Below are 20625 nucleotides of genomic sequence, written 5' to 3'. Positions count from 1 at the left end.
AACCACAATTTATGAGGCACGCCGTAGTGGGAGACTCCGGATTAATTTTTACCGCAAGGCGATCTTTAACGTGCCCCCAATACACGAGAGACCGGCTTTCCTCGAGTCGATTGCAACGGGGCTTTTGAGTTTCGGCGCTGACCACTCAGGGACATCATCCAGGGTGCAATACCGCTTATGTTAGGTAAAACACATGGAAATAATCTCTTTTGTTAAATGGAGAACGCGTAACGTCGTTCTTAAATTTGACCTACATTTACAATGTTCCGATCCTGATTAGAAAGTGGCGCTGAAATATCTGAAACAGTTTGAAGAGCCTTTGTGTGCTTTCCCAGCCGATTATTTGAGCCCACAATGCCAGCACAGCCAGCTCATTCGGTTGGGTCGATATGGATCCACTACAACTGTGGCGTTAGCCACCAACAGCTGTACTTCTGATCGTTGAACTCCTTTAGAGCTGGATTGCGGCCGCTAGTGCCGTCTACACGGTGGCCTCAGAACGGCTACCTACGTCCACGTCTTCATTCTGCTCTCCGGCATCAGTATACCACAAAGTACTATAGAACTTGCGGTTGTTGGGGACTCGGTGCTGACGCCCGTTATTGCGAATGGGTCGCAAGCCCCAAGGGTAGCGTTGGCCTGGCGGCCTGGGGCACTGGAAGCATCCGAAGGTCCCGGCAAAGCATGAGAAGACTGGTAACAGAACAACTTGTTTATTCTAACATAGCAAAAGAGCGGCCGGTCAGGTCGACCGAAGTGGAGAGACGGGAGAGCACGTAACTTCAACAGTACAAATCGGAGCCTCCCTCCTGGCGTCCGGGGGCAGCTGCTCTTATACTCTCGGCGTCGCGGGCCAGAAGGAAGGTCACGGGATGAGCCCACGCGACGGCGGAGCATGAGCCCACGACGGCGCGCACGGTCGAGCCGAGAGACATGGTGAGCCGAGTGTAGTGACGCATCGCCAACCCGCCGACGGACAGACCTGCTGGCTCCTCACTTGGGGAGCTCCGCTCCCCGGCTGCCGCGCTTTGACAAGCGTGGGCACACACACACACACGCACATACGAAGACACGTGGCACTGAAACACGCCTGGACACGCTTGGCGGGGGGGGGCGTTGCGGCGGCGTTGAACGGGCCAAAATGTCTGCCGCTTTGAGCGAAGCCCCGGCGTCCGTTGCATCCGCGCCGGCATTACCGCGCGTTGTAGGCGAAGCGTAACAGACCGCCCCGCCGGGGGAAGGAGATCCCGATGGTCAGGGGACTGCATCCGCTGTCCGGAGGGATGTCGTTCGATGATGCTCATAACCGAAGTCGGGCGTCCTTTGGCGTTTCTTGAGCGCAGCGCACAGAGAAGCCCTCGTTCTCACGTTCAGGTGCACACAGGACACTGCAAAGTGACTTCGGGAGAGTTGACATTTTTGTTCTCGTTTCCGGCAAGCGTTAGAACTACGCCGAATGTCAACCGCTCAGTCAGCAAGCACGGCACAACCCTCACTAAGCCCTGCCAGGCTCTTTCCCCTTTTATACTGCTGCCTAGTTCCTTACAGTAGTTTAGCAGCACTCAGAACGCGTCCACAAATCGGAAAATTGCACTAGATAGCACATCATCACTTTGAAACACTACACAAAAGCAATAAGTTAAAAAAAATCCTGCCTCAGGAAGAAAAACATCCGTAACAAGCAATTTTGAGGCTGATTCCCACGTTAGGGGCTTCGACTTAAGCCATCGGCGTTACCGTTGAGATTCCCCTTTTTGTAACGCACCTCAAAGGAACATTGTTGCAAAGCGAGGCTCCAGCGCAGGAGGCGGCCATTTTTGGGAGAGATGGTCTGCAGCCATTGGAGAGGGCAGTGATCCGTCTCAATGATAAACCTCGAGCCAGCTAGGTAACATGACAATTTCTGAACGGCCCACACGATACACGCACACTCTTTCTCGGTGGCGCTGTACGCCTGCTCACGACTCGTCAGCTTACGACTAGCATACAGGACGGGGTGTTCTACTTCTCCATTTTCCCGTTGGCACAGTACAACGCCCATGCCTCGCTCACTAGCATCACACTGAACAACGAACCCTTTTGTGTAGTCGGGCGATCGTAGCACAGGCTGGCTTGTTAGGGCGCTCTTTAGGGCGCTAAAAGCTCTTTCCTTCGGCTCATCCCAGACGACTGTTTGCGGCTCTGTCTTTCTTAGAGCATCCGTCAAGGGAGCCGCGATATCAGAGTACCTGGGGATGTACCTCTGATAGTAGCCGGCGACACCTAAGAACGACCGAATATCGGTCTTCGTGCGCGGTTGCGGGAAGTCTCGCACAGCGGCCACCTTTATTTCAGAGGGGCGGCGACGACCCCGACCAATCACGTGTCCGAGGTAGACAACCTCGGCCTGTGCTAACTGGCACTTGGGAGCCTTGACTGTCAAGCCCGCATCGCGCAGGCGGGTTAGCACTGCCCGCAAGTGGGCCATATGCTCAGGCCACGATGCGGAGAATATCGCTACGTCGTCTAGATACGGTAAAGCGAATTCTTGCTGTCCCCGCAACACTTTATCCATGAGGCTTGAAAAGCAGTATGGCGCGTTCTTCAAACCAAAACTCAAAACTTTAGGACGGAATGTCCCCATTGGTGAAATGAACGCCGCATACCTACTAGCCTCTTCTGTAAGTGGAACCTGCCAATAACCCCTGACAAGATCTAGGGTGGAAATAAACTGAGCGCTACTCACTCTCTCAAGGCGCTCCTCGATGTTAGGGATCGGATAAATTTGATCCTTAGTGATGGAATTAAGCCTGCGGTAGTCGACGCAAGGACGAGGTTCCTTGCCCGGTACCTCAACTAAAATCAAAGGGGAGGTATAATCACTCTCACCCGCTTCAATAACACCGAGCTGTAGCATTTTCTTTACCTCAGCCTCCATAATATCGCTCTGGCGGGGTGACACCCGGTACGCCTTGGATCGTACTGGCTCTGGGGAGGTAAGTTCTATGTCATGAGTAAGGACAGAAGTCCTACCAGGCCTCTCAGAGAACAGACCTTGAAACTCTTGTAAGAGCTGGTGTAGTTCGGTTTTCTGCTCAGGCGACAGCGATGTTTTACTTATTAAGTCACTAATGACTTGATCGGTGTCTTTCCTGTTCGTCACTGAGCCTAGTCCCGGAAGCTCGACCGGAAGCTCTTCGGGAACGTTTACCATCATGCACACCACTGCTTCCCGTTGCTTATAGGGTTTGAGCAGATTACAATGGTAAACTTGCTGTGCTTTCCGCTTTCCTGGCAGACTCACCACGTAGTTAACGTCCGACAGTTTTTGAACAATCCGTGCTGGGCCCTCCCACTGCACGTCGAGTTTGTTCTTTAGCGATGTGCGCAATATCATGACCTCATCGCCCACCTCAAAACGACGGGCCCTGGCTGTCCGATCATAATAAACCTTGGCCCTCTGCTGGGCCTCTGCCATTGCTTCACCTGACAACTCCTGTGCCCTTCTTAAGCGTTCGAGGAGCTTAAGCACGTACTCTACCACGACTGGGTCGTCGCCCCTGCCTTCCCATGATTCTCGAAGCATGCGAAGCGGAGATCGCAGCGAGCGACCATACACCAGTTCAGCTGGCGAAAACCCCGTAGCCGCATGCGGCGCGGTCCTTAATGCAAACATCACTCCAGGCACACAGCTCCCAGTCAGTTTGATGTTCAAAACACAATGCTCTCAACACGCGCTTCATGACGGAGTGGAGCTTCTCAACGGAATTCGACTGGGGGTGGTGCACTGAGCTGTGTAACAGCCTTACCCCGCACCTTTCGAGAAAGGCTGTCGTCAAAGCGCTAGTAAACACTGTACCCTGATCTGACTGGATTTCTGCAGGAAAACCAACTCGCGCAAATATGGACAGTAGTGCATTGACTATCTCAACTGAGCTGAGTTCTTTAAGCGGCACTGCTTCAGGGAACTTTGTCGCTGGGCAGATCACAGTCAAAATGTGTCGGTACCCCGTGGCTGTTACCGGCAGAGGTCCCACTGTATCAATAACGAGCCGTCTAAAAGGCTCCGTAATGATAGGTACCAACTTCAACGGCGCCCTCGATTTGTCCCCTGGCTTGCCCACCCGCTGACAGGTGTCGCATGTCTTCACAAAGTGGTCTGCGTCCCGAAAACACCCTGGCCAATAGTACTCTTGCAAGAGACGGTCCTTAGTTTTCTTAACTCCTAGGTGTCCGGACCACGAACCCCCATGCGACAAGCGCAACAGATCCTGACGATAGCATTGAGGCACGATCAGCTGATCGAACTCCACTCCCCTGCGGTCTAGATACTTCCGGTACAGGACCCCACCTCTTTCCACAAAGCGAGCATTTTTCTTGGCGATACCTTCCTTGATAATGCAGCGTATGTTTTCTAGGCTGCCATCCTTCTTTTGCTCGGCTATCAAAGCCGACCGGCTGACTTTTAGCAACCTGTTAAATCCGTCTGACGTAGGCGCGATGAGCAAATCTGGAGACAGCTCTTCTAACTTTCCCGTGTCGGGATTTTCCTCCCCAGTATCTGGTGCCTTTAACGCTACAGGCTCAATTTTATTCAGTTCGGGCGTGCTCTGAATATCAGCTTGCTGCACCTCTGACCCTTTTTCATTGTTTGACAACGTCGGTCCCGCAACTACCGCCTTTGCAGCGAGCTCCCGAACCTTCGATCTGGTTAAGGCCTGAACGCTAGCCTCACCAAACAAAAGCCCCTTCTCGCGCAGGAGGTGATCGGACCTGTTCGAAAATAGGTACGGGTACTGGGGGGGCAGCATAGATGACACTGCGGCCTCCGTCTCAAGTGCTCCGAAAGGTCCTTCAACAAGCACTTTTGCTACCGGCAGACACACGCTATGAGCTTCCACTGCTTGCTTGATCCATGCGCACTCGCCCGTGAACATATCGGGTTCTACGTAAGAGGGGTGAACTACATCCATTGTAGCTGCGGAATCGCGAAGCACTCGGCACTCTTTCCCGTTCACGAGGAGGTCTCGCATGTAAGGCTCGAGAAGCTTCATGTTCTCGTCAGTGCTGCATAAAGACAAAAACACGACTTTTGTTTTTGTTTCTGGACACTGCGCCGAAAAGTGACCCGGCTTCTGGCACGTATAACAAACGCGCGCTTGCCTCGTCTCGAACCGCTTTCTGCGTTCGGCTTCGGTTGCCGCCGTCTCCGTACGTTCGGTCGGACTGCTTTCACTCGCATCCGCACTACGTGTGTCCCCCTTTGCTCTCATGGGCGTGAACTTTGGCCTCTCAAACTTGGAGCCAAATTCACCCTTTTGACCGTCCTTAGCTCCACGAGCCCGACGCGTCACAAACTCCTCGGCTAACTCAGCGGCTCTAGCCACCGTACTAACGTCTGGCCTATCCAAGACCCAGTACCGCACGTTCTCAGGTAACCGACTATAAAACTGTTCTAGCCCGAAACACTGCAGAACTTTCTCGTGGTCACCAAACGCTTTCTCTTCTTTGAGCCACTCCTGCATGTTTGACATAAGCCTGTAGGCAAACTCTGTATATGACTCACTTTTGCCTTTCTCATTTTCCCGAAACTTCCGACGGAACGCCTCCGCTGACAGCCGGTACTTTTTTAGCAGACTCGATTTCACTTTGTCGAAATCCTCTGCCTCCTCTCTCTCCAAGCGAGCGACTACGTCGGCCGCCTCGCCGGGTAGCAAAGTGAGCAAGCGCTGTGGCCACGTTTCCCGAGAGAACCCCTGCTTCTCGCACGTTCGCTCAAAGTTAACCAGGAACAAACCAATGTCCTCTCCAAGCTTAAACGGCCGCATCAGGTCAGTCATTTTGAACAATACTCGTTCTCCTGCACCGTGTGCCTGACTTCCATTACGAGCGCGTTCCATCTCTAACTCGAGACGCTTCATTTCCAAAGCGTGTTCGCGCTCTTCTTTTTCTTTCTGTTCTTTTCGTTCACGCTCATCTTTCTCTTTCTGTTCTTTACGTTCGCGCTCCTGTCTTTTTGCCGTCTCCCTCTCCTCAATGGTCTCAAGGCATTCCGACAGCTCGTCATCCTCAGCTTCTAACTCAAGAATAGCCCTTAGCAGTTCTGGTTTTCTGAGTTTGTCTGAGACATCCAGACCCAACTCTCTTGCAAGCTCCAGCAATTTCGGTTTGCGCAACGACTTCAAATCCATGGCTGCTCTGAATGCTGCTTTCTCTACTGCCTACTATTGTCTTGCCGCAAACTAACCCGGCAGCAACGACAACCACAATTACCAGCTCTGTTTCTGACACTAACAAAAGCCTGGCAAAACTCAGAAGAAGAAAGTCCCGCACTCACCAAACCTCGCAGCCAAGAATTCAGCGCAGTCGTTCCGCTGCAGGCAACCAGTCATCACACAGGGCTCGTTGCACTGCTCCCGGATGGTCGTTGTGCTGCTCAGCATACAGTCAACCGCATCTCTTCGCTGCTGGCCTCCGTTGTCGCGATCTCACCGCTGGCAACCAGTTGTTGGGGACTCGGTGCTGACGCCCGTTATTGCGAATGGGTCGCAAGCCCCAAGGGTAGCGTTGGCCTGGCGGCCTGGGGCACTGGAAGCATCCGAAGGTCCCGGCAAAGCATGAGAAGACTGGTAACAGAACAACTTGTTTATTCTAACATAGCAAAAGAGCGGCCGGTCAGGTCGACCGAAGTGGAGAGACGGGAGAGCACGTAACTTCAACAGTACAAATCGGAGCCTCCCTCCTGGCGTCCGGGGGCAGCTGCTCTTATACTCTCGGCGTCGCGGGCCAGAAGGAAGGTCACGGGATGAGCCCACGCGACGGCGGAGCATGAGCCCACGACGGCGCGCACGGTCGAGCCGAGAGACATGGTGAGCCGAGTGTAGTGACGCATCGCCAACCCGCCGACGGACAGACCTGCTGGCTCCTCACTTGGGGAGCTCCGCTCCCCGGCTGCCGCGCTTTGACAAGCGTGGGCACACACACACACACGCACATACGAAGACACGTGGCACTGAAACACGCCTGGACACGCTTGGCGGGGGGGGCGTTGCGGCGGCGTTGAACGGGCCAAAATGTCTGCCGCTTTGAGCGAAGCCCCGGCGTCCGTTGCATCCGCGCCGGCATTACCGCGCGTTGTAGGCGAAACGTAACACGGTACTGTAGTACTGTAGTAGTGTAGTAGTACTGTAGTGTGTAGTACTGTAGTAGTAGTATACCACTTTGTGGTATATACGCACGGCTGTCACTGTGGTGATCTCTACTGGTCCAAATCAGACCTCTTTATACGTGTCCCACATAATTCGAGTCCACTTGCGGACCACACAACTTTATACAAAACACATAAACCATCGATTTTCCCTGAACTGGTCTCACTTTCTAGTTTTTTTCTTATTTTACCCCACTTTTTGCGAATAAAGAGTGTCCATGTGAAACATACTTCAACAGCATAGAGCCAGTACGAATATCAGGCTTAGCTTGTGGGATCTCATTGCACATGAGGTGAAGCATGCTCTGTTTTACCCTTTGGTGCGCAGCTACCGGGATTACAATTGGTTCTGGGTGCCCATCGTGGGCCCGCATATCGGCGCCATCGTGGGCGCCTGGTTGTACACGCTGGCTGTGGAGCTCCACTGGCCCGGATCGAGCTACGACATGGACAGCGGTAACGCGGTATCTGCCAAGGACGGTGCGTACAGTTTCCCTATACGCTGTTTACGGGGAGGCGGCTAAAGCCACGAGTCGAGTTTCTGTCCCAAGACTTAGCACGTGCTCCGGTAGTGCAAACCGCTGCACCTAAAATCATCAACGCCACGAAACTCGCGTATAATATAGAGATTCAGCATAGCACCGACGTGTGCCAAAATACTGGAGAGCGAAGACCCTATAGGAGCAGCGCCGATGGTGGCCCCCTGCAGCGCTGTGTTTAACCAAAGCGCGCACAATATTTAAGCCGTGCAGCAGCAGCTCCCTCGTTGTGACGGCGCATGCGCCCCAAATGACAGACTTTCGCGTAGTGCATAAAGGGTTAGTAGGAACACATGCATACACGGCTCGCCACAAGCAGATTTCACTCCAGCCCGGCATTCGGCTTGGGATTTTGTGCGCGGAGGAGGCATCCTCCGCACGATATATAACTTTATTTTTCACCTCTATGCAAGTTCTTCCCTTATAACAAATCAGTGCGCCACCAACATATTTAATAAGTATTTTCTGTTCCATTCAACCCAGGCTGTGCTGCAATTATCTATGCTGGAGCAAGAGTTCCACTCATCAAAAGGATACTTTTTTTTTCCCCAATGTTTTTCGAAAGGAACAGTCGTGCAGCACGAGAAAATGTTTACTTGTTATGGCTAGTCAGAGCGTCACAAGAAGTCGCCATCAGCACCGCTTGCGTCTTTCTTTAGTGTTTTGGTATACGTTTAGGCTAGTAGACCTCAACTATGCTAAAGCGCTTCGTTGATCTCAAGGTTATGGAAACAACTTTGCGCATTTCGTACCCAATGTCCTTTAGCCAGCTTACGAAACGCTCCGGGGACATTTTGGCCTATACCGCATTCATGTCCCGAGGTCTCACTGCTCGCGCAAAAATTAACAGGTTCTAGGAGCGCTTCGTCCGACTGACTGTTCTAAAGTTATGAAGAATTGGTCTCTACTAGCGACAATGGCTTTTTGGTAAGCCCATAGGCTATGTAAAAGTACAAGATTGATTGGCATGGTAACTGTAGCGTAGAATCAAGGATGGAAATGTCAAGTCAAAGTCTTTGCGGCGATGGAATTTTTCATGTGTTAACAGCAAATCATACCATTCCAGAGCACCAATGCTGAAAGACGGTGTAGTTTAGCTGGTTGCTATGATTAAGAGAACGCGTTTACCTGCAAATCTGAACAGAAAACAGGATAGAAGTGAGCTTCACAAACACTGGACTATGCCGTTTGCTTGGCGAAATTCTGAAGAGCACAGAACAACGCTAAAGAAATTCCCTATATGGATGCCACTGGCTTTGCTATACAATTGATCATTTCACTCATTTTAATCTTCTGTAGCCTTCCGCGAAACTAACGTCACATGTAGTCCAACGTTTAACATCGAGCATAATACATTCCGTATCTGAAATTTGCTTGCGTAAGGAAATGTGTTAAAAATGTACAGAGAGAGTTCGTTATCAAAGTAAGAGATAAATTTTCCTTCTCTTAAAGGTTCATGAGGGAACGCCGTGCCAAGAGCAGTTAATATGACGTTTCACACTGAGGCACATTACGTACAATAATAACTGAGGCTGAACGATCGGTGACATTTTCTCAGAGGCTATGACACTATACGTGGTTTATCAGTGATTCATACTGATGAAAGAGTTCTAAGCGGCAGTCTTCTGTGAAGTACAGATATTCTCGTAAATGCTGTCTTAAGTAGTGTCCTGAACGGTGTCTTAGAGAGGATACGATTCGAGGAATGCAGGGAGGCTAGCCAAGAAAAGCGTCAGGATGGCTGCTCTGCGCTGAGAAAGGAAGAAGATGCTGTAAAACATTAAAATAGAAAAAGAGAAGGCTCACTGAACAGAATACGCACCAGTTCACTGCTATCTGCGCCTATACGTGAGGCTAAGGTAGCGTCAGGGACACATGGCAATAGAACCACAATTACCGTGTGATCACGAAATAGTCGTGTCTAATGGGGGTTGGCCGAAGAATAAATGCTAAAAAGAATTATACGAAACTCTTGTAGCAGTGTTTCTTACAAACAATTAGACGTGCAGGATTTCGCTCACGGCGGATTTCCAGATTGGTATACCAAATGAAAGCTTGGGACAGCAGCCCGACGCGTCGAACGTTCTATAGGTTGTGCTCGCAGTTAACGCCGCTATATTTACTAACATCTAACACGTGAACTCGCCTGGGGAATGTTCTCAGCACTAAGGCTTATAATCGCATGCTCTCTCAACTGCAGCACTAACATTGCGCACATGCGTTCCTCGTTCCACTGTGTCTTGTTGTTGTTGTTTTCTTCCACATCTTCGTAGACGGCACCAATAAAAAATACCTTCTGCACACTTTACAGCACCTCGATTCCAATTGGCGAATCAGAATGAGGCAATTTTTTAGAGGTAAGAATGGTCACTTACTGAGCAACCATAGCAACCACAGATCGCGAAACCGCGTTGGGTTCATTAGCAACAAGGTGCACGTAGGAAGGTCAGGGCGACTGTCATCATCCGCCTGCACTGTCAAATTCGCGCAAAACGAAAGATAGGACGCCCCAGGATTGGTTCGCTATACCGAATGTTTCAGCGACGACGGTTCTGAAGTAATTAAATCTCCAGACGAAACAGTAATCTTGCTGGTCAAAATGTATTTCAGTGACTGACACCAGAAATAAGGCGATCATGACTAATAATCTCTTTAAATTATTTCCTAAATTTTAATAATCCCTTTTTTTAAATGAATCACTTAAACGTAGTGCTTTTCCCGCTATATCAGTCTGTAGAGCATAAGTCTCGTAACGTAAGGGTCGTGGGTTCGAGCTCCACGTTGGACAACGGGGAATCCACGTTGGGACGTGGACTCACCGGACTCGGACGCGGCCCTCTAGAAAGACGGCGAGACCAGAAAGAGCCAAGGTGTAAAATTTCTCCACCGAAGCCACGCCAGTTCTGAGTGCTGAGCGGTCCGAGGGCGCGCCCCCAAGGCTCGGACGTTACCGTGTCGCGGGCAGCAATTTGCACACCAGCGGGCGAGAGAGGCACCCCCATAGCGTACGTGTTGCTGCATGCGTCGTTTAAGCCAGTCGCTGGTCGAGGCACGTAAAATAAGTAGGAGTGCTCAGACTAGGAACTGTTTTCGAGATATGCGTCCCGCAAACATGCAGCTAAAATGCTGCTGACGTTTCCCGTATCGACCTACCCCAAGTTTAAGCCTGCCTTGCGTACTTCAGCACAAAGGAGCATACTTGAGGGCAAAGAGTTTCCTCGCTATAGAGTGCTGAAAACGGACACGTGGAAACTATTGCTAGTTCCAGGACCCCTATTATTGGTTGACATCCTTCGAGCATTTATATTTCGTGACAGTGAAATCATCAAGAACAGCTAATTAAAAGCTATGTGCGTTACAGACAGCCAGTGAAGGTTACTTTGTAATCATTCCCAAATTGTTTCATAATCGAATACGGTCGTCGTTGAAACATCCGGTATACAGCATTACTGTAACGTCGAATCCTTACGGAATTATTTTTCGTTAATTAATAGTAATCTTCGGAGGGTCACTGTAATACACACGCATAAGAAAGTCCCACTAGCTTCTAAAAGCAGACATAGTGTTTGCTACGTAAGGGACTACTGTTTAAATCCAGCTTACGTTTTAGCGCTTAGCTACCACGTTGAACTCAAAGGACATATGGCGCTAAAAATGTACGGGGCTAATAAATACTCCTCGAACGGCACAAAGTCACTTTCAATTTATAACGATCCAACAAAATATGGCTTTGCGCCTGCTAGTGCGAATGAATTCTAGCTGCAAACTGTCATCACGAGTAGCCTTGGGTCTACTTGGGATAAGAAAGATCAACTTGCGTATCGAGTCAGAATCATTCGATCATGCTCATCACTGACTGACAATTCAGCTTCAAGAATGTACACATCGCATTTCGTCTACAAAAAACTATGGAAATATAACAAAGTGTCATACCGCACCCAAAAGGCTAGGTGTCATTGTTTATCACGAAGTCAGCACGGCGCTCGAGGTCCTCTCATCGTACATTTATAAAAAGCAGACTGCTTCCTAAGGCTGCTATTGGTCTCTCGCAAGGCCATCTTTCGTTCCATGAAAAAGCGAGTATGCCCTTTCTTAATCCACATTCCTCGATTCCAGTAATATGCTTTAAAGCGAAGACCACGTTAAAGCGAGGGGCACACCTTGTCGTTACAGCATGTCAGTTCGCCAGTCTTCCCGGGGCATACACAGAACTTTCAAAGGCCACCATTCTCCTTTCACTCACACCAAGTTTTCAGGCTCCAGAAAAGACAGCGCAATGTTACTGTACTTTTCAGATGCTTACGGACAAGACGGGGTTCGAATGTGAAAGTAAGTGCGAAGTCGTAGCACGCTCAAGCATGGCGCACCCCTCACGACGTTGCACACTGCTCGTTTCGTTGGACTGAAGGGAAACATGCGGAGGTGGCTTTTCCGGAGAGCACGTGTTTGTAGGAGTTGCCCTTCTTGTCTTTGATGCTGTTATTTTTTCATTCCTTTCTTTTCCCCCTTGCACTGCTTTTTGCCTTTGAATCCTGCCTGTCCCGTACCTTCATTTCATCAATAACAGAGCCAGCTCATCGGCTCAGATATCCATTGCTGCTCCAATGCGCTTAAACACACACTACACATAAATATTAAGCTTAACTAAGTCAACAGGCTGTGCTGCTGCATTGGCAAGTTCATTATTTTCTACCTAGGGTGGAAACTTGGTACGCTACAATATAACACATCTCAATATCGCTGCTCCCGCTCCTCGTGGGGCTTCAAGTTCATTCCTGCAACTTTCAGAATGCACCAATTTACTATTTTTCATCAATAAAGAACAGCTTATTACATGTAGACATCTTCACGGCCGTGTCATTTGGCCTTTGTTATGGTTCACTGTGTGCGGCGATGAATGGAACGGATACCAAGCGCCTGATACACACGTGCCTAGTCGTAGCGCTCGCCAACATGAAATTTGTCCGTCGGGTGTGTGCGACGGGACTATGCGTCAGTGCAAATCCTACTCTCCTCTGTCCTCCGTCCTCCACCTCTACGACATAAGTGGTCTTTCTCCGAATTCCTCTGTGTGCGCTGGCACGACGTGAACTGTGCTCAAGCCCTCTACGCCAGGGAGTGGCTTTCCTTGATATGCCTGTGAATTGCCAGGGACTGGTTTTTCTCCGTAATCCCCTGTGTGGGTTGACCAGGGTGCTGACAAGACCCTCTAAGGGAGCAAGAGAGAATGAGGTTGCCCGGATGGTGTAGAGCATAAGAAGGCTAGCGAGACGCCAAGAGAGATCTTTGCCCTTGCGTGCAGGAGCACGCATGCTTAATGTTTCTGTACTTTTTGTCTTGGAACGCACCGCTCACCCGTAGCGATGTATTAAACTTCTGTTATTTGCTTTTACATCATCTCGTCTTCCCTTCCGGACCCTCTCTCCGATGGTCAATCCAATTCGAGCTTCAAGCAGACACTGTTGAACGCCGCCGAAACATCGTGCCCGTACCAACTGGTGGCAGCCGTAACACCTACCATCCAATATGTGGAGTATAGCAAGACAGTGCTTTATCCAGGCCAGCATCTCCATTTTATCAGTACAGCTATCATCGCTACCTCTAATTTTACCATACACTTAGACTGTATCTCTGCAGAAAAGAAAACAAGAACTGATATCGCGAAAGTGCCGTGAATTCTCTCACCCCCGAGTGAATTCGTCGACCCCATGATTTGGGTGCAACGACAGAAAGTGGGCGTTGTACTTCCATTTTGCACAGTGATCCAATGAAATTCAAACTGACACAAATGACAACGTCAACGGCGGCAGCGCTTGGAGCCTTGCGTGCTGCCGTCAAATATCTCTTGCAAGAGACACCTCAGAAACGGGTCATCTTTTGCGTCTCTAAGGCACCACTTCAGAGTTTACATTTTGCCCTATATCACAGGACTCATTAGTAGCTGATATATGAAACAATTACGAGAAGACCACCATCAAGCTATCGCTAAAGGGCATGAAATTATATTCCAGTGGCGACCTGGACATGCCGGCATTGCTGGTAATGACTTCGCCGACGAAGCCGCCCGGTCTGCTTATCTGGAAGCCCGACCAGTTCCAATTCCCTAATCCAGAACCGGCGCTTCAAGAAACCTTCATGTCGTGGCCAAAGCTATGACACACAAATACTAGTATTATCCCAATCTCCCGAAGTGTAATCTTCATAGACTTGATCCATCACAAATGCTACAGGTGCCACCAAAAGTCTCCCGTTCTGAGGCGACAGTATTGTGCCGCCTCTGGCTCGGGGTGGCATTTTCGAGGGCCTACTTGTTCCGCCTTGGAATGAGGGATACGCCCACGTGCGACTCTTGTGGAACCATAGACACAATTGAACACATCCTATGTCTGTGTCCCCAGTACGACGTCGAGCGTGAAGCTCTCAGGACAGCATTGAACTGGCTGGACTCGAGACCTTTTTCGGAAATGGAGATTCTTAGACCATGGCCGTACGCGTCGGTGGCACAGAAAGCCATCAAAGCGCTGTGGCACTGCCTCAAGTCGACAGGTCTTGGTGACCGTGTGTAGACTCGGTGCGAACCTTGAAAAGTGCGAGAAAGTATATCTATCTATCTATCTATCTATCTATCTATCTATCTATCTATCTATCTATCTATCTATCTATCTATCTATCTATCTATCTATCTATCTATCTATCTATCTATCTATCTATCTATCTATCTATCTATCTATCTATCTATCTATCTATCTATCTATCCCTTCCCCAGTCCAGGGTAGCAAACCGGACGCGCGTCTGGTTAACCTCCCTGTCTTTCATCTTCTGTCTCTCTCTCTCTCTCTACACAGTGATCAATCCGTTGAGCTTCAGGTCGCGTTGTCATTTAGTATCTCCTTCGAAGCCTCGTGCGGTAGCCACACGACGGTGCGTTGACGCGCCTTCACGCGTCTAGGCAACTCTGCTCTGCTGCGTGCCCGTAGCACTTGGGTGCGAAAGTCTGATTACGGAAGTCCTGGGACCAGGCATCTATGATTTGTTATTATCTCATGAGGCCTTTGCGTCCTGTTATTGTATGTTTCCGTCAGCGCGCTTTTCTTTTATAAAATGAATAAAAAGAAACACACGAGAGAGAAGTTAGTCCTGTCGTTGATTCCAGCAAGCGTTCACACACCCCACACACACACTGGTCTCTTCCATTGCAAACGTCGATAAGAGGCGGCTATCAGACGAGTTTCTTTTAGGTCCTTGGCATAATGCACACAGCCCAGCCCTGATTTCGCTCTCTACATACATACATACATACATACACACATACATGCATACACGCATACATACATACATACATGCATGCATACATACATACATACATACATACATGCATGCATACATACATACATACATACATACATACATACATACATACATACATACATACATACATACATACACGCACAAAACAGATTCCAAACACAGATACTAAATGCAAAGGCACGTCCGCATGCTTCCCTTCTGTCTGACCATCTTTTCGCAACCCCGCATAGGCCCTTCTTAAATATCATTCATTCATTCATTCATTCATTCATTCATTCATTCATTCATTCATTCCCCTCCGTAGTGGCGCCGGATCACCCTTCTTTCTCTTACCCCAGCTCCACGGTACACGCTATCGCTTACCATATATACATAGCGCTGCGTACCTCACCTCACAGCTTGGGTGATGGCTTCATAGATCCGACTGCCTACAGCGAGTACCGGCTCTTAAGCCATCGATATGCCTCATCGAGAATATTGCGCCCAAGAGAAACACACTTGATAGATCCATCATCATCTTGTCGGCAGTATCTTTAAGGTTACACATTTTTCACGGTATTCTGGGCAACGCACAAATCCCTATAACTACACTATTTATTCGTTGTCGTCATTCCACCGTAACAACAAATGTGAACAATGAACTATTGAAAAAGGCGGAGCGATGGGAAAATTAATTAGCACTTCTCCGCAACATTACAACAGCGAAGAGATTTCTGCAGTAAAAACCAGACGTCACAACTGTAAGGCACTTCGGTAATCTGAGAATGCGAACTCTGTAGGAGAAGTTTATAGTTTCCATTCAGATAAGAAAGTTTTCCACGAGAAGAAGAATTAAGAGAGTTCATTTATATCTACCTCAGTACTTGAAATGACACCGAAGCGTTTGCGGACGATAGCATGTTTTGCATGTACGGAGAATAACTCATTTGCATGTGAACTCGCATGTGTTTCGTTCGTCGCATGATGACCCACCTCGCACGCATGCAAAGCACGTCGACGCACTTGGCGAGCATGTTCGTCTGCTTCGCATAACATTTTCAGATTGTATTGGTGCGCAGAACTTGCCGTGTGAAAAGCCTATGAAAAAGCGAAAAAAAAAAAAGAAGAAACGCATTTCTGGGCAAAGCACACAGTTTCAAGCGACTGGACTGCTCGAAGTAACCGATTCTTTATTACAGAGACTGCTGGCAGTCCGAAAGGCTGCCTTATTTGCATGTGGCTCACTCGCTTACAAATATGGACCCGTTTTGCCTTTGTGCATACACTTGTTGATATTCTATTGATATCCTGCGGCGGTTCTAAAACCTTCATCAAGTTCTCTTTAGAAAAGATATTCTATTGTTTTTCTTTTATGTCGTTCTTTTTATTTTGTGAAGTGCCTCGAAAATTGTCGTTCTGTCTCATTTGAGTCAATTTGAGTACAGTTGCATTAGATAACGTGACGCTTTCAATTCGTTCTTTTTTTTTCATTCTCAAATTCATTTTGCGTTGCATTTCAGAAACTGTTTCGACAATGTAAAAAGCTCGGACTAGGATAACGGAAGAAAAAGAAACATTATCTACGTTCCGCGCTCCAAATCAGTTATCGTCGCCACTTCATACCGTACTTCGATCAAATAAAGAGAAAGTGATTCCCACATTTTCGAGTAACTTTCAGTTTCCTGCTTGATGGCGCCTTATTTGTTAGGGCAGAAGCCAACCAAGAACACAAATTACTAGGATGTTTAAGGATACATGACAGCACGTGTCGTGTGTTCTTTTGCTTGTCCCTGTTTAAATGGTGCTGTTGAAGATGGATCGTTACCAATTTGTCCGATTTTCAATTTCTTTAACCTTAAGAAGAGGGAGGGGAACAGGGGTGCGGCGAAGAAATCAACCTCTTGCAACATTAATTGCTTCCTTTTCGAACAAAATGGCCTGAATAAGAAAAAAAAAAGAATTTTCTTTTATTTGTTGTATTTTCGTTTTTCTTTGTCAACACACACAACAAACGTTGACCGCAAAGCATCTCATTACGAAATATGATACCTGATTCAGCTCTTCAGAAAAAAAAAAAAAAAAAGCAGAGCTGACGATTTAGCGATCTTACGAGACCGGGAGGCTCCAAAGAGGTATTTGCCATGTGTGTGCGTCTTAACAAAGCAGTCCCACGTTGCAGACGCAGCCGACCCTGAAAGCTGGTGGAAACATTTTCTCTTTCTTTCTTTCTTTCTTTCTTTCTTTCTTTCTTTCTTTCTTTCTTTCTTTCTTTCTTTCTTTCTTTCATTTCTGGTTACACGAGCAACTGCAACTTGCTATAATGCGCGCACTAAACAAAACATAGCCTATAGAAAAAGAAAAGTGCGGAGCCTTGCGTAGCACAGCTGTACCCTCCGAGGCGTAAAACACCTGTCACCTGTAACTCTCTCTTTTTTGAACGTCTTGCCGTGCGCGAGGTAGTTTGCTTAAATGAAAACGTGAAGGCCCTCCTCACGCATACGCATTGGAGTAGTCGCTCATGGCATCTATTCTGAGCCAACGCATGTGACTGTTTGTATATGTATGGTTCGTGGCTGAGTTCTCTCTCTTGGGCAAAGCCACGACAGGTGGCGAATGTCCGCTGCCGATCAGGACTTGGTGCTCAACAACTTAACTGCCACTCAACTTACAACGAGTTTATCTCTGTGCCTAGTTTTCGGGTATATATAGTTCTCAAGTGTATGCATCGGACTCACTAACACGGCTCGTTGATCCATCACTGCATTCATTAATTCATTGCCGTCTTTTGTGTTCATCTTTTCCGTCTCCTCCCCAGTTGAAAACGTCATCCAAATGAGGGGCATCAAGCAGTGCGAAATGAAGAACTGAACACGGAGAGCAAGAAAGACGAAACAGGAAAATTAAAAAAGAAAATTACATATACGGTTACCGGGACAATCACCGCCACACACACACACACACACACACAAAACTTGCACACAACTACAGTGCCACATCTTGGCCGCCATGCATTCGATGCTGCAAGGCAAGGCGGTCTCCCCAAGAAGCCGTGTACATCTCATCACAAAGGTACGGTTCAAGCCTGGAATGCTGCTTCCCGGCAACGAAACAACGAATCACTGCTGGACATCTGGACTTATCTTGCGACCACTGTATTTTGGAGTTCCCGTGTCGTTTGTGTGCTTCGAAAACGCGAGCTCACCCTCTCTCGTGGCACCGCAACGCCGATCGATGTGTGGTTTGTTGCACCCAAATGTGCTGCACGCAACTTTCATCGCCCATTTTGTTACCACGCAATCCCGAAGTCATATCAATTGAGATAGAGCCAGACTGTGTGGAGATTTTTGTCACTAGGGACAGACATCCACGTTCTGGACCTCTTTCCTTCATATTTTATCGTGAAGTGACTTTTGTATTCGTTCGTTACCTTTGTTTCATTTTTTTTTTCTGCGATGAAACAGAAATGTTGCGTTAACGAGGGCTTGTAATGAAGTTTTACACAGTCGTCTCTTAACACCTAATTAAGTAAACTTGATGTAATAATCCAGGGGCTAAGTGTTTCACTGAAATGTTCGAGGTGACGGAAGAGCTTTAAAAATCTGATCATATCTGAATGTGAGCACGCGAAGGGTAACATAAGCGCATATTTTGCCTACGAATAATAAGTGTTGCAGTACATGTGCGTTTCCCAACACTCAGCTTGCCAAAGATTCCTGTTTTGTTTTTTATATCCTCACTTTGTTGTTTGTCTCGCTACTGCGATCTTTGGTAGCTTTGTTGCATCTTACATAATGAAGATCGAAAAAAATCGGGAAGAATAAAACGTGTGTGTTGCTCGCATTTTCATACACATATCATCCCTCATGTTGTTCATTTTACCGATGAGTATTTTCCTCCACTTGTTCACTGAATTGTTTGTGTAGATATTGTTTTCCTGTTTCAAGATGGCTGTCTTTTTTTTTTCCTTTTCTGTAATTGAGAAAGCTACAGCTGCACCTCTTTTTACATATTACATGCAAAGTTTATCAAGTGCTATCAGTGAGTTGCTGTTCTTTCAAGAAAATCATTCTTCCCAACGAATGCACTCATACTCTTTTTTTCTTCTTTGCTGCAGTTTACGCGATAAATATGCAGAATGCTTGGGATAGAAAAAAGAATGAAATAAAGAAGGAATGTGAAGGGAATATTTTTATTTTTTACTATTCTTTGTTTATTTTTTTGCAGCGGCCCATGTGTGATGCGACTCCGCGCACATGCACCTGTGTTCTTTGTTTCTTTCCTACGGTACTATATTGTTATTTAATAAGTTACTCGCATGGGACAAATTTGTATCTCACGTGTTTTGTGTACACATCCGCAAGAGTTATATCCATTTAAACGCAGGGCTGCGGTTATGAAAGTGTAGAGAAAGAGCTATGTTCTAAGAATAGACATGTCGTACACGATCACACTGCTTTGCTTTTGTTGTAAATTTGCACGTCTGTAATCTGCTTAAATGCCAAAATATAATCCGCACAGCAGCTTACACTTATCGAATACTGCGTTGACATAAAAAAGAAGAAGAAAAAAGAAATATCACAAAGCGCGCACTTATTTTTACCTGTCTACGTGCGCTTTGGATTATTGTGGCTTTTCTCGTTACGTGCCTTTCTGTCATATCACCTGAGCCGCTTCATCGTGAATTCCAACAAGTGGCTATTGTTATTGCATTGTTGTCATGGCGTCCTGAAATAAACATCGTTGTAGTCTGTTAGTACGCTTCTGCTTTCTATCCTTTCGTATTGCGTGTTTTCCTTGCCACGGACAACGGAAAACGTACAGCAATAAAAAAATATACAAGGTTGGAATTAAAGCACTTTACTTGGAATGAAGAGAGTAGTTTAGTTTGGCTATGTAGAAGTTCACTACAAGATTCCCGCCATCGCATGCTCAAAAAAGAATAAGAATAAAAGTTACAAGACAGTAGGCATGTTTTGAAAGGATTAGAACGAATTCACCACGTAAAAAAAGAAAAATAAAGATACAAAAGCGATTTAAGTGGAATGAAAACCCTGAGTTTTGTGGTTTCGTTGCGATGTTGTGTTTGCAACATATTCCTATAGCCATGTGCGCTAACTTGACTCATCATCATCTTTACTGCAGTGGAATGCCCGTGGTCTCAAATCAAGAATTTCAGATTTTAGACATTTTGTCTTCGAAAACCGTTTTCCCACCCTCGTAACTTGCGAACCGAACGTGCAGAGTGTTATACGCATTTCTGGCTATGAGGCATTCATGTCTTCTACCTGTGGTGATGTAAGCAAGGTAATTGTATATATTAGATGTGATCTGACTTACGTGTTGCACCCAGTTCCGCCTCACGACGACAACCAGTACCTTTGTTTAATCGTGAAAACGAATAAGCTTACGTTCACACTCGTCGCTGTGTACATTGCTCCTTCAAGTGGCTTCGACTCTAAACGACTGCACGACGTGCTATCAGCGACACCCGGCCCTACGATTCTCACAGGAGATTTTAATGCTCACCATCCGCTTTGGGGGTGCTTGAAGATGGACTCCAGAGGAAGGCGAATAGCATCCTTTGCCACACAGCACGATCTTTACTGCCTCAAC

The 20625-nt window shown here is 47.6% G+C and overlaps 1 protein-coding gene across 7 annotated transcripts in view; it reads left to right on the top strand.

The window, feature by feature from the left end:
* LOC126541746 (aquaporin-7-like) overlaps positions 1–19765 on the top strand; it is a 155411-nt gene extending 135646 nt beyond the window's left edge. For 2 of the 7 annotated variants that reach the window (XM_050188663.3, XM_055076886.1), the window contains exons 6-7: positions 7515–7666; positions 17828–19765. In XM_050188663.3, the coding sequence (XP_050044620.1) occupies positions 7515–7666; positions 17828–17880 (205 nt within the window). In that variant the 3' untranslated portion in view covers positions 17881–19765. Of the gene's footprint in view, positions 1–7514; positions 7667–10036; positions 10083–12020; positions 12055–16532; positions 16973–17827 lie in introns of those variants that run through there. The other 5 variants (XM_050188664.3, XM_050188665.3, XM_050188667.3 and 2 more) reach the window with 5 other exon arrangements.
* Positions 19766–20625: the final 860 nt, after the last annotated feature.

This window comes from Dermacentor andersoni, chromosome 2 (assembly GCF_023375885.2).
Source record: "Dermacentor andersoni chromosome 2, qqDerAnde1_hic_scaffold, whole genome shotgun sequence".
In the NCBI taxonomy this organism is placed as follows: domain Eukaryota; kingdom Metazoa; phylum Arthropoda; class Arachnida; order Ixodida; family Ixodidae; genus Dermacentor; species Dermacentor andersoni.
Note: the sequence above shows the minus strand (reverse complement) of the source record. Positions and strands in the feature narration are given on the sequence as shown.